Source organism: Corvus kubaryi, unplaced genomic scaffold (assembly GCF_017639235.1).
Source record: "Corvus kubaryi isolate FWS band 111438036 unplaced genomic scaffold, C.kubaryi_AGA036_p1.0 37334, whole genome shotgun sequence".
NCBI lineage: Eukaryota > Metazoa > Chordata > Aves > Passeriformes > Corvidae > Corvus > Corvus kubaryi.
This window is the reverse complement of record NW_024581108.1, coordinates 20,313,585-20,326,815: the sequence shown is the minus strand read 5'-3', so window position 1 is coordinate 20,326,815 and position 13,231 is coordinate 20,313,585. Positions and strand designations below refer to the sequence as shown.

The following is a 13,231-nucleotide window of genomic DNA, read 5'->3' as shown; positions in this document are numbered from 1 at the left end:
GGGCGGCCGAGCTGCGGGAGGCGCTGGGCGGCCCGGAGCGGCCGGCGCACGTCGTGGCCGAGGCGGAGGGCGGCCGGGCGGCGCTGCGGGCCGAGGTGGAGCGGCGGCTGAGCCGGCGGGACGTGGTGATCGTGGACGCGGGCAACGAGCTGCGGAGCATCCGCTACGAGCTGTACTGCGCGGCACGGCAGGCGGGCACGGCGCGTTGCCTCCTGCACTGCGCCGGTGGCGCGGGCGGCCCCGACGAGCCGCCCTTCGAGGAGCCCGACCCGAGCTGCCGCTGGGACCGGCCGCTGTTCACGGTGCGCGGGGAGGAGCCGCTGCCGCTGGGCGCCATCCGCGCCGCGCTGTTCGAGAGCGCCCCGCCGCCGCCGCACCGCGCCACCCGCACGCAGCCGCTGCAGTCCTGCGGCTTCCTGCACCAGCTGGACCGCGTCACCCAGGACGTGCTGGCCGCCGTCCTGGCCGCGCAGAGGAGCGGGGCCCAGCCCGGAGAGACCATCCGCGTCCCCGGCGTGGCTGAGGGGCTGGTGCTGAGCCGGCCCGTGAGCGTGGCCGAGCTGAGCCGGCTGCGGAGGCAGTTCATCAGTTACACCAAGATGCAGCCCAGCGATGAAAACCTGCCTCAGCTGGCCAGCATGTTCCTGCAGTACCTGAGCCGCAGCATCCAGTGAAGTGTCACCTGTGCCACCCAGCAGCGGCGCTGGTCGGGCCCCGAAGTACTCGCAGCGGGAAGGATGTGCCTTCAGTCACAGACCCCGCAGAGCCTGCGTCCCAACCGTCGGGGATCGGATCCCTTGGCAGCAGCAGCTCTGGGAAGATGGGCACCGTGTCCCTGCAGCGGCCGAGCCAGCTGCATCGCTGGGAGGATCTCTAGGGAAGCAGTTCCCACCCTTGCGTTCTCCCCAGTGGCATCTTGCAAAAAGGGAGAGCTACTGGTGCATCCCCAAACAAGTGAAGTCTCCTGTGGAGACATAAACCCCAGTAATCGAATAGTGTGACATGAAAGTGCAAAAGGTGATGACTGTAGTGAAAACTTTACCCTCCACATTGGTGTCTGTATGCCTGGAATAAGAAGATTGTTTTTCCTGGGCTGCCTCCAGATAATGTCAAACTGCAGAAGAGACTTCAGGTCCAGAACTGGAACAGGCTGTATTTTTAGGATGTGACTGTTTCAGAAAATCTGACTGAACTCAAGAGAGATTTGCAGCTCTGCACTGCAGAAGGGTGTTGGCTTAACAAACTCAAACTTCTCTGTTTCAGGTCTAATAATAAAATGTGTGCCTTAAATGGAGTAAAGTCTTAATTTACCTGCAGGACTATTTTGCTGAAATAATTTGCCATGTTTTTTTTCTTCAAGGTCATCATTATACACCCTTAAAAACACAAATTGCTTAAGAACGAGTGCTCTCATACAAAAAATGAGCTGACAGTGTCTGTTCTGTGTGAAACTCATAAGTCTGTACCAGCTGTGATGGGTAGCTAAGTTTCCAATAATTTTGGGTACAGCTTATATAAACTCACTTTCTGGTGGATGCTTCATTCTTCATGCTAATAAATTATGGCTTTTGGTTTTAATTGTACATGTAGTGCTCCCTGGGAGGAAATGGTAAAGTGGGGCAGGAAGGGTTACTTCAGTTACAGTGTCTGTCTGACACACCAGCTGCTAAAGGGATTTATTCATTGCAGAACTGAGAAATGACTACAAAAATGTTTTAACGTAAATAAGTTTGTCTTATCAGTGAACAAAGCTGAGAAAACACTTCAATTATCTCAAACCTCTGTGAGTTCTCACTGACGAAGAGTTGGTATTTCAAGGATGTGAGCACTTCCATTTAAAACCTGCTTTTAAGGTTTCTCTTTAAAAAGTGTGTTGCAGTACTGACCACCAGACAATTGAGCTCTTTCAACATGAATCACTGATTCTTGGTGATAAGACAATCTCAAATCCAGTCTTAAATCAGCCTCTCCTCAAGAAAGAAGCAAAGTAATTTTGGACTCTATAGAAACAATGAAAAGAAATGGTTTTTCATCATCAGGGAGAGGGCAATGACACAATGCAAGCTTTACGAGGGAAGTGTGTATTCTTGCTCCTTACTGCAAATATATATAAAGGTGATGACATATCAGTTCATTATATATGGGAAACTTGTGTTTGAACAATTCTAAATGTTAATGGTTTCCTTTCCACCCTTTCCTTGTTCTGAAGTTCATTACTGAACACTGCTAAGTAGAGATTTCCTTTCATACCTATTTACAGCTAAAGAAAAACTCATATATCAGTTCTGTTAGTAATTAATGTAGTTGTTGTTGTGTGCAAAGGTGTTAATAATCTGTGTATGAAAATTTGACTGTTTTTACCCCCTAATATGGTTCAGAGTTTACAGTAGGAGAAAACTTGGAGTTTGCTTTGCTTGGCATATCCCAAAAGAAGTATCCACATAGGGTGTTCTCTCCAGATTTCTTCCTCTCATTCACCTAGTTTTAGCCTGTTCTTACTGCTCTGGAAGCCATATCATTATTATATGGAAACTTAACCTCTGGGTAGCATAGCTAGTAAAGTTAAATGAATTATTTGGAAAGAGAGAAAGCAAAAATAACTTTGGTCCTTTTGCACTGCACTTTATTTAGGCTGCAGGTCCTCACAGGCCTTTTCTCCTTCTTAGTCGTGGCACCTGACACATCCATCACAATCAGTCTCAACATACAAATGCGTGGGAAGCCATGCAGGCAGCCAGAGGGTTTGCTGGGTTATTGGGTTTGGTGGTTTCTCAGTGGAGGGCCTTAGTCACAGGAGGTGACTGAGACACGTGGGCTATAATGGGGAGGGGGATGGATTGTCACCCACTGCATTGCCTTAAGCAGCCACGAAAATCCTTCCTGACATCTCTCAAGCAGCTGCTGTCATTAACCATTTCCAGTAATCTGGGAAAAAAAACATGACCAGTTGTGTATCTGAGAAATCTAAACTACTAAGAGAAAGTTTCTTCCTCTACACAAGCAGTTATTGACTGGCAGCTATAATAAATTATTACATGTTTTAAGATTGGAAAACTTTTTGCAAGACAGTCTTAGAGCACCACATAATCTCTTTACACCTCACTTATTTACTGTTACATTTAGCTTTTGAGGAAGCCTTGACTGTTAAAATGTACGTGTAATAGAATTTCTTTGACAATTTTTTTTTTTCTTTTTGTTAGTGGTTTGCCTCTTATGGTTATCATCCACAAGTCCTGGTGTGGAGCTTGCAAAGGTAAGTGCATTGAATACTAGAGCTTGCTGAAATTTCTCATGAACCTTTGTATACAACTCATGTAGCCATGAGAAATGTGAACTTTGCATCCAAAATGTAACCAATGGTATTTGTATTTCATTGAGAGTGGCATAATATGGCAGTGTCATAGCAAACAAGCTGGGTGTGGGGCTAAGTCTTAAAGGATGAGGTAGTTGAGTGGGAGTGGTGGTTTGCAGCAGGATTTCTGCTTCTGTTGCCCTGGATCAAATATAACCACCTATGTTGGGCTGGCTTCATCCCATGGCTGCCCAGCAAGAATTGCTTCAGGTACCTCCTGTTCTGTGCCTAGCTTTAAGGGTTGGATACATACATTCCATTTACTCACTGCTAATTGCAAAGTGCCACTTCTCTAGAGGGAGGGATGAAGTGGAAATTGATACTGACCTGAAAATCTGAAATATTTTCCACTGGTTTTACATACCTCTTATTTTTATTTTTTTCCTTAGCTTTAAAGCCAAAGTTTGCTGAATCCAAGGAGATCTCTGAACTTGCCCATAATTTTGTTATGGTCAACCTTGAGGTAGGCTGCCCTCTGCTCTGTATCCATGTTCTGCCTAGCTGAAATGAAACATTTGCAATCAAACATTTGCAGTCTGACTCAACTGGTTGCATCCTGTTTTGTGTACATCCTAAATCCTGCACTTCTGAATAGGCATTCAGGATTGATTGATAGAACTTATTGTTTTAAAAAGACTTTTCTTCAGTCTGGCTACTTTAATTGTGTTTATAAACCTGGCTCTCTGCCATTGTCTCTTTAACAGTTTGTACCTCGTGTGATTCAGTTTCCATGAAAAAGGAATTTATGTTCATTCTCTCAGTATGTATCAAACAGTCCTATACCAGAGTGGGGTGGGTAATGCAAATTGACAGACCAGAAAAAAATATTATTTTCACAAAAGATACTTCCATAGGTAAAAATAACTTTCTTTCCTTTGAGAGTGGAGGATAATGCAGTTACTTAGGATATGTTCAAAATGGAAGTTGCTCAAGGTAGAAGGAATCTGAAGGCAAGAACTTGTTTCTGTAAAAAGCACCGTGTTTTGTTAGGTATCTTGCTAATATCTTCCCTCTCTCCTGCTTTGCTGTGTAGGATGATGAAGAGCCAAAGGATGAAGCCTTTAGTCCTGATGGAGGTTACATTCCCAGAATCCTTTTCATGGGTAAGGCATCCACAGCTGTTGTGTCCATTCACAGCACTGGGTTCTGTTCTTCCTCTTTCCACCTAAATTTCCTGTTGGATTTCTTGTTTCATAGACCCCAGTGGAAAAGTCCATCCAGAAATCATAAATGAGAGAGGAAACCCCAGCTACAAGTATTTCTATACCAATGCTGATCAAGGTATGTACCAAGTAGTTTGAAGTGCATTTTTAGTGAGATGAAGCTTTGGCAGTGGAGAAAAATGATGGTACTTTGAAGTGCCATAGCTGGGAGTGGTTAAATACAGTGTGAGTGAGTCATTCTCTAATGCCTGAGGAACCATATTCAGGATCATGATTCTCCTTAATACCTACTAAAAGCCTGTAGGACCTAATTTTGTCTCCAGTTGTGGCATGGGAAATCATGGAATTCGCATGATCCAGCTGCACATAGTTGGGAAAAGTGTGCTGGACTGGTTTTTATCTTACAGATTAATCTGTAGATCTACATTCTGTAACTGTGTTGTTTTAAAACATTTTCATTACCAGTTCACCTTGATGTTTTCACCCTGAGATTAATAGTTGGTATCTCTCTGTGCAATCTTTCAGTTGTCCAAGGCATGAAGGAGGCCCAGGAGAAGCTGACAGGCGATGCTTTCAAACAAAAGCACCTGGGAGATGAACTATAATGAATACACTGAATAATACCTTTTCATCACTTCAAAACTAAGAGGAAATGATTAAACAGACCAAGAATGTAGATGCACTGAAGGGACATAATTCCCCTGTCAACAATGTTAGGTTAAACCCTATTTGGAGTTCACACACACACAACAGTTACTTACGGTGTTTTCTCTGCCTGGCAGTTTGCACTGTGATGGTTCTGTGCAAGTGGGTAATGTGCAAACACATCTTTTTGTGTGTTTGTGCAACCACTAATATTTGGTGTTAAAAGGGAGGTGTGTAGGGAAAACACTATTTGAGGACAATGTGATGGGAAAAACTAGAAGTAGCCATCATTTTGACACTTAATCAGGGTTGAATCTCTTTTCTCACTGGTATTATGTGATCCCATAGTTTTTACTGGGCATTCCCATCACTGGGGCATGTTCCTGGGCCAGTTGTTTTCTAGATATCCAAACCCATGAATTCTGCCGCTACACCAAGTAGAATACATTTCATGAATGTCCAAGTAGCATGTGAATTATCAGCTCTGCAAATGTATTTTTGTGTAAAACTGTGTGATTCATCTTTTTTTGCCGTTGGGCAGAAATTTAACTTCTTCCTTATGCACTCACCTTTTGATTGTTCCATCAAGTCAGGGTGGGTTATGTTGAAGCTTTACGGGGTTTCCCCTTTTATTCTTTGAATGTTTTTGGCGAATGCCTTGCCATCACATTGTACTGTATTTTTGTACCAGGGTGAAAAAAAATTAAACCTTTTTAAACATAAACATGCAGAGAGTGTTTTGTGGTTTGGGGCATAGCTTTACATTCTTAAGCATGGGGGGATATATTTTTGTTTGTGTTGCAGTGGTTATTAATGTTGAATGTCACAGCTGAAGGTTTCCCCTTTTTATAATTAAAAAGCATCAATTGTTTTACCATATAACTACAATTCAGCCATTCTTACGCTACCCACACTGTTGAAGGCAATGTGTTTATTTATTGGAACTGAAAAGAGGAATAGAGGGGAGTAAAATCACCCCTCTTGACCTGCTGGGGACACTTTTTCTAATGCAGCCCAGCATGCTATGGGCTTTTGTCACACGAGTGCATTGCCGGCTCGTGGTCAGCTTGTTCTCCACCTGGATTCCCATATTCTCCTGCGCAGCAGATTTCCAGACTGTACTGGTGCAGGTGAAGGACTTTGGATTTCCTTTTCTTGAACTTCTGACAACCCTCTCTGCCCATTTCTCCAGCCTGTTGAGGTCCTCAGTGGCAGCACGACCACTGTTATGTGGATATCAGCTCCTCTCCCCAGCTTTGTATCATCTGCCAGTTTGCTCAGAGTTAGGTGTTAAAAAGTACCAACCAAGGGTACTCCACTAATGATGAGCCCCTTTTAGCCCAGCAGTTCTGCCACTCTTCCATCCATCTTGCTGCCCATTTATTTAGGTTGTACTTCATCAGATTGTCTATGGGGATGCTTTGGGAGACAGTGTTGAAAGCCATAGTAAAGCCAAAATAAACACCACCTACTGGTCTCCCCTCCACCACCAAATTAGTAATCTAAAGCAAAAAATCCTGTCCAAAAGACACTTGCCATAACTTCCCATAACAAACATGGAGATAACTTTCTGCAGATACTTTTTGAAGAGCTATCTGAGGACATTAGGTGGGGAAAATTGTTTTATACAATAAACTCGACTTGTCTACTGAGTCCATTTTTACTGTTCAGCAGCATTAGTTACTTTCCAGACCAGCCTGTCTAAGGAATTTTAGGCACCAAAACTCAACTGGGCACTAAAAGACAAGGACTCAGTGGAAATAATGGGATTATTACACATTGCAATTACCCTGTTCAGCTGCTGAAAGTTACTCTACAGGCTTTATCCTCTGCTTCTCCTGCAAATTGTCTAATAAATTAATGATGGAATTTAACTCAGCAGCTACTCTCAAGTCATATCAGCCTCAAAGTTAATCTATATAAGCCTTAAAAAAGGATTTTGCTGTGCTAAATATTTCTTTTTTCCTCAGCTTTATCAGTTGATCAAATAAAAAATAGTTCCTATCTGATGGTCATTTAATTTAGAGCTTTAGATTGACATGACTAAAAAATCATTGCTTTGGCTTTTTTACTTGCCACCAGGGGGAGGACTCTGCGTGTTCATCTGGTATAGGATTCAACAAATCATAATTAAAAAACAATCTCTGATGCAAATTAGCAGGGTGCACCTCTGTGGATTTCCATGCACAGTTTTGCAGCACCTCTGCCCTGCTCTTATCTCTGCAGCCTGTGAGATGTACACCAAGTGTTCCTTTCTTTGTAAAATGCTCTGATGTCTGAAGCAATGTGGCCTCAAAGTAATTTTTAGAAAGTTCTTCATCCAGAGACATCACCCTTCAGTGACAGGTACAGGCAATGTGCTTCATCCTTTACATTTAAGACCACCCTGATTCAAAGTTATCCTCCTTCATGTGTTCTCTCATGCATCTCCTCTCCTTCTGTACTTCATGCCTTCCAGACTTAGTACCTTGGAAGGAAAAATCTGTTTCATGACACTTTTTCCTTTGTTCTTTGGCTGCCTCCTTTCTCTCTAATCCTTTCTACCCTCTGTATGTTCAGACATGGTGAGCTGGTACAGCTTCCCCGCCCTCTCTTCCATTTGCTTTTTCCTGGACCATGCTTTTGTCCTCCGTAGCAGGATGGAGCTTGGCACTTGCTGGCCTGCTTGGTGTCTAGCTGGGGTCTCAGTAGAATATGACATAAGTGCTGTCAGCTTGATTGCTAGGGACAGCTGATTAACTTGTGTAAAAGCTGCTTCATGTCTCTGGATTGCAGGGTGAACCTTCTTTTGATCTGTCACTCAAGTAGTTTCCTCTGTCTTACCTGTTAGTTTTATACCTGGACTTTTTATTTTTTTTGCTATCTCCTGCTGCAGATTCTTTACATCCTTCTTCTTTATAATCTTGATAAAGTGGTACAGATGGCTGGCATTTTCTTCTGTGCAGAGGGATCCACCCAGCAGTTACTTTATGTATGTTGTGTGACTTTATGCACACAAGCAAGTCCCCAGGGCTTAGAGAAGCTGCTTGCAGGTCAGTGTTTGCTGTAGTTGTGTTTGAAGTTAATGATACACTGCAGCACTGCTCAGTAACCAAGGCCTCAGATTAGTTTGCCCCCATCAGCTTTGTTTCTTGTGCTGCCCATCTGTGTATGACTTGCAGTAACTTACATAATAACTTATTTAGATGCATCTAGAAATCCCCTTGGATTCTCAGCTTCTTCTCCTATGGTTATGTAGTGGGTTCAGTCTGAAACTGGGTGGAAACCCACTACAGGAGATAAAAAACCCAAAGACACTTCAAAATTCTTAGTATAGACCCAGAAAACTGCCAGGCCAAATCAATCTCATGTAAACAAACATGCTGTCAGTTCCCTTTCTCCCACAAACAACCTACACAGGAAAAAAAACCCCCAAAGTTAATTAGGGAGTGCCTGGATTGCAGCTCCCATCTGGCTGCCTGGGAGCAGAGGTTACTTTGCATACCTGAGGCTGGACAGGATATAAGAAAGTGTCAGCTGGAGACTCGGGAAACCTTTCCTTTGCCATGTTTAGCAGCAGGGAACAAAAGTGCAACAACCAAGAATGCCTGCAGGGCCAGAGTGTCCCATCTGTCATCCTGACATGCTGAGTTTAGGAGTCATCTACTTCAAACACACTTTTGTCCCCATGTCTGTCTGCCTGCCACTGTCTAGCCTGTATCAAACTGCTAATGAGCTTCGTTCACTCAGACCTCACTTAGAGCTCCTGTAATGAATAGCTCTGAAGTGAAATATTATTAAAACCCTATGAATGAGGTCATAAATCCTTGGAAACGTCTCACCTTTTGGCAAGAGGAGAGGTATTTGCATTTATGTTATGCTGTGATATTTATTTGCAGCTGACATGGTATTATGCCTGCTTGGGTTTGCCCACCCAGGAGAACCACTCCAGGGCTATTCCTTGACAACCGTCGCTATAGGTGGATCAAAACTTGATGCCTGAGGATGGAGATTCAGAAAGCAATAAAGATGGAATTACTCTGAACAGAGCTCTCTCCAGAGAGTGGGATGAAAAGGGGAAGTCACTGCAAATTCATGCTCGTTTCAAAGATGGCAAAGCCAAAGATGAAGTTTCTCTAAAAGGTTGCATCCCCTTTCCAGACAGCTAGTGTAAGTTGTCTTTGGCACTGACTGGAGAGGGAAGGTTGCTGCCTGGAGGGAAGGAACCAGGAAACAATAATGAAGGTCTGTCTAAATGTTAAAAGTCACTTTGTCTCAAAACTACTTGGTATATTAACCCATTCCCACTTTCCTCCTCGAAGAAACAGGTGCTGATTTGTTAAGCAGTTAATCAAATAAACTCAGTTTGCTTTTCCTCTCTAAGTTTGTCTAGAGTAAGGTGTGGCTGTGCACAGTTCCCAGGCCTGCCATTGTCCAGGGAGCACCACTCCTGCCATTGCAGCACCAGCCTGGTGCCACCACGTCAGCACCATCTGAGGAGGAGGAATCTCCACTGACAAGTGCCAGCCAGCCCCTGTGACCTGTCACAGCAGTGGGAACAGGGGCCAAAACTTGAGTGATCTTCTCTAAGCTGTGAAAAATGTCATGGCACAGTTTTGTGATGGTGAAATCTGCAGTAAGTTCCTTTGATTAGGGACAAAAAAAATAGAGACCCCAAACTTACCTGCTCACAACTATGCTGGAAGCAGGGACTGGCTGACCTGTGCTTACAGCATTCCAGGTTCTGACTCAGAGCAGTGAGGGAGGCTGTTACACACCATGCCGTGCTGGCTCTCATCCCAGGATGGGGCAGAGACATCAGGCAAAATGCAGGGAGCAGGCAGCATGTGGGAGCAGACAGGATGGGGGGAGCAGGCAGGATTTGGGGAGAAGGCAGGGTACAACCTGGGCACGGGATCTCAAGTGGGTGGGTGCCGCTCCCGTGTTCTCTTTTCCTCCAGCCAAGACAGGTGTCTCCTCCTCCATTTCCCATGTCTCTGCTGTGATGTGGGGAATGAAGGGGAGCCAACTTCCTAGAGTTTCCACCGTCTCTAAAGGTCATGATCCCATTGTTACCACTCCAAGTCAGGGCAAGGGAGGACCTGGGGCAGAGCTGAAGGGGCAGGAGCGTGTGGACTGAGTTTGGCTAAGGCTGTAGGTAACTGGCTGCTGATTAGTTATAATTTGCTGGTATACGCTCATTTTTGGATCATTTTGCACATGCACAGCATGGAGTAGGTAGATTTGCTGCAGAAATATTAATTGATAAGAACTGCAGATGTTCTCCCTGCTTTTTGAGAGTGCTTCAGGTCACAACATAACATGCTGTGCATAAAAGAAGCTGCACTGGCAGCACAGTCAAATATGGATGTCACTTTATTGTGCTATTTCTGATATTATGAACAGTGTTCAAAGAGCCATTTGTGAGGATTTGGGTACGTTAGTGCTGTTAAAGGGAATGAAATTTGCACACATTCTGGGGACACAGCATGGGCCATACACACTTTTCATTCCACACTGAAGTGGAGAAGCACCTGGGTGAGTGCTGCCTATTCAGACAAGGAGGATTTTGTTTGTGGGTGGCATGTCTTTACCTGGCTGCCCTGGACAACAGCTGATTTAAGTGTTTCAGTGCTGCTCTTGCTTTAAGAATAAACAAATCAATACATAAATTGATAAATTTATTTTTTAAAAATCCCTTTTTAGAAAAGAGGTTACTGAAAATATTAAATTTGTTACTTTAGATCAATTGCACTGTGTGAGGATGCACTGTTTTGAATTAAAAATGTTGAGAGAGTAGTAGAGTATGTATATTGTGCTTGATAAATGTGCTCTCATGACTGCTGTGAGAGAATGAGATAGATCCACATGTCAGAAAACAAGATAAAGCACAGCATCTGCTCTTCCCTTCCACCTCCGTGTGCTTGTGGGAGTTCTTTCCTGTTTCCTTATTTCCCCATCTATAAATCTAAAATAACAAAGACCTCCCCCACTGGAAGTTGTGTAAGCAATTCATGACTGTACAACATTAAAACCTGGAAGGGAAGTGCACTAGGAGAGCAAAAAATATTCGCTTCATAAATTATAGAAACATGGCTAAACAAAGTGATAGCAAAAATCACTACATATTCTCCTGTCTCCTAATTATCTGGGTGCATCCCTTCTTTTGGTTATCCCTGACTAAGAAAGGGCATGCATGTAAACACTGGCATTTCAGGGGTGGCATGAAATCTGGAAAAGCCTTTGGAAATTAGGATTGAACAGTGGCTCTGCTCTTGTGGCTGTGGTTATGGGATGTCAAATCAGGTGATCTCTATCAGATGCCCAAGTGAGCCTGAGTCATAATACGTCCTTTGCATCAAAGGTGCAGATATGTGCACTTGATCACTTGCATTCTGTGTAGGTGCTTTATGGGATCACCACGGTTTTCTAGACTGAGCATCAGTCAGCAGACTGAGAGAAAAGCTCTACCCATGCTGGGTTGACAAGAAGTCAGGTTTTGGCAAAGGCAGAAATCACCTATCCCAGAGCAACAAGAGGATTGCAAGGAGCTAGAAAGACTTTTGTAGGTGTCAAGCCTGCTAGACTGTCTTTGAAATACTTGTAATGAGTTTGGGATTTTGTTATGCTGTTGATTACTTCCAGTTGCCTACACAAAGCTGATACCTTGCTTACGGCTTAAATCAGGGCCTGGCTTATATAACAATAATTTTAGTTGGGGTTTTGATGGCAAATACACATTTTCATTCTAGATGAGGATAGAAAATTACTCTGATGTTGGGTAGAATTGTCCCCTGGGCCACCTAGCAGATAGCTCCCATTTGAGTAAAATGGAGAAGCTGTATGGCATCTTTGATCTGGAGAGAGAAGAGGTGTTCCTTACAGCTGCTCAGCATCCCTCCTGTGATTGTTCCTAAAATGCTCACCTGGGCTATACGCTAGCTATGTAGCCCTGCTGTGCTCCCTGGCTTTCTGCATTCTCGTGATACTGGTAACTAATCAACTGCCCTGGGCAAAACGTAGCAATAAATCGTCAGACACCTTTAAAGTGGCTGAACTGTTATAAAGCTCAAGCTGCTCCAAGGGCTGGTTGACCTAAGAGCCAGCCCAAAGATCACTGAAGATCAGAACTGAGGATCAGATACTGAAGATCACCAGACGTGCAAAAAGCTTTTACAAGTGGACAAAACAATCCCTGGGCTGTGTGGGCAGTGTCCAGGCTGTCAAAGTGCTGCACATCAAACACAAAGGCACAATGAAACTGAGCAGAAAGCAGCAGTACTCTGGGGGACAAAGCAGGGTGAAGAGATATCCACACCCCCAAGTTTTAGGGATGCCCTGAGTTCAGAGGTACTCCCTGAAGACGGAAACCCTGCAAATCCCGTACCCCTATGCAGCTCCTGCTCTGGCCTCCCCTCACAAGGAGCCTCTCTCCTGGGGCCCAACAAGACCCTTCTGTTGTGCTCAGGCACTTATTAAATCCTGCCATCTTTGCTGGTTGTTAGGGAAGCACCTTGTTAGTTATGTCAGCCATAATGATTAAAATGTTTTTAAAAACCCAATATTTTGTTGATTCTGTCTAGGGCATAATTTCTGAAGGCTATTTTGGTTTCCTGGCAAGGAATAGACCACAGTCAGATCTCTCTGGGGTCTGCAGGGTTTTAAAGCCAAAAGAGTCCACCACAACCTCTTCATCAGACCTCCTTCATGTGAGTGACTTAGATTGCAGCCACTACCTCAGTTTTTGTCTTCTTACCAGCAAAAATGTAGCGCCTGATGCCACAGCCGCCGTCCCTAGGCTTCAGAGTTAACAGTTCTACCGACGAGAATTCCAGCCCGTGCGGAAAGTGCGACAAGAATGGCAAGTTTGGGTCGTACCGGGGATGTTTTCCCCGCCCGCGGGGGCTCCAGGAACGCCTGAGACAATTCCCATACCCGCGCTCCCCACCGGCCCCCGCCCCCGCCCCGCCGCGCTCCGCCCCCGGGGCCGCCCCAGGTACCGGCGGGGGGGCGGCTCCCGCCACGCGAGCAGCGGCCGCGGGACTGCTCGGCTCGGCTCGGCTCGGCTCGGCTCGGCTCGGCTCGGCTCGGC

The 13,231-nt window shown here is 44.9% G+C and overlaps 2 protein-coding genes across 2 annotated transcripts in view; both read left to right on the top strand.

The window, feature by feature from the left end:
* Window positions 1–5,884, top strand: part of TXNDC12 (thioredoxin domain containing 12) — a 10,138-nt gene extending 4,254 nt beyond the window's left edge. Inside the window, exons 3-7 of the mRNA XM_042030689.1 lie at window positions 3,201–3,253; window positions 3,742–3,815; window positions 4,386–4,455; window positions 4,550–4,633; window positions 5,041–5,884. Of these exons, the coding sequence (XP_041886623.1) occupies window positions 3,201–3,253; window positions 3,742–3,815; window positions 4,386–4,455; window positions 4,550–4,633; window positions 5,041–5,120 (361 nt within the window). The 3' untranslated portion in view covers window positions 5,121–5,884. The remainder of the gene's footprint in view (window positions 1–3,200; window positions 3,254–3,741; window positions 3,816–4,385; window positions 4,456–4,549; window positions 4,634–5,040) is intronic.
* On the top strand, window positions 3–1,578 carry KTI12 (KTI12 chromatin associated homolog; the record flags this gene model as incomplete). Its single annotated transcript, XM_042031069.1, has 1 exon — window positions 3–1,578. A coding segment is annotated over one exon (672 nt), but the record flags the coding sequence as incomplete, so codon positions are not given.
* Window positions 5,885–13,231: the final 7,347 nt, after the last annotated feature.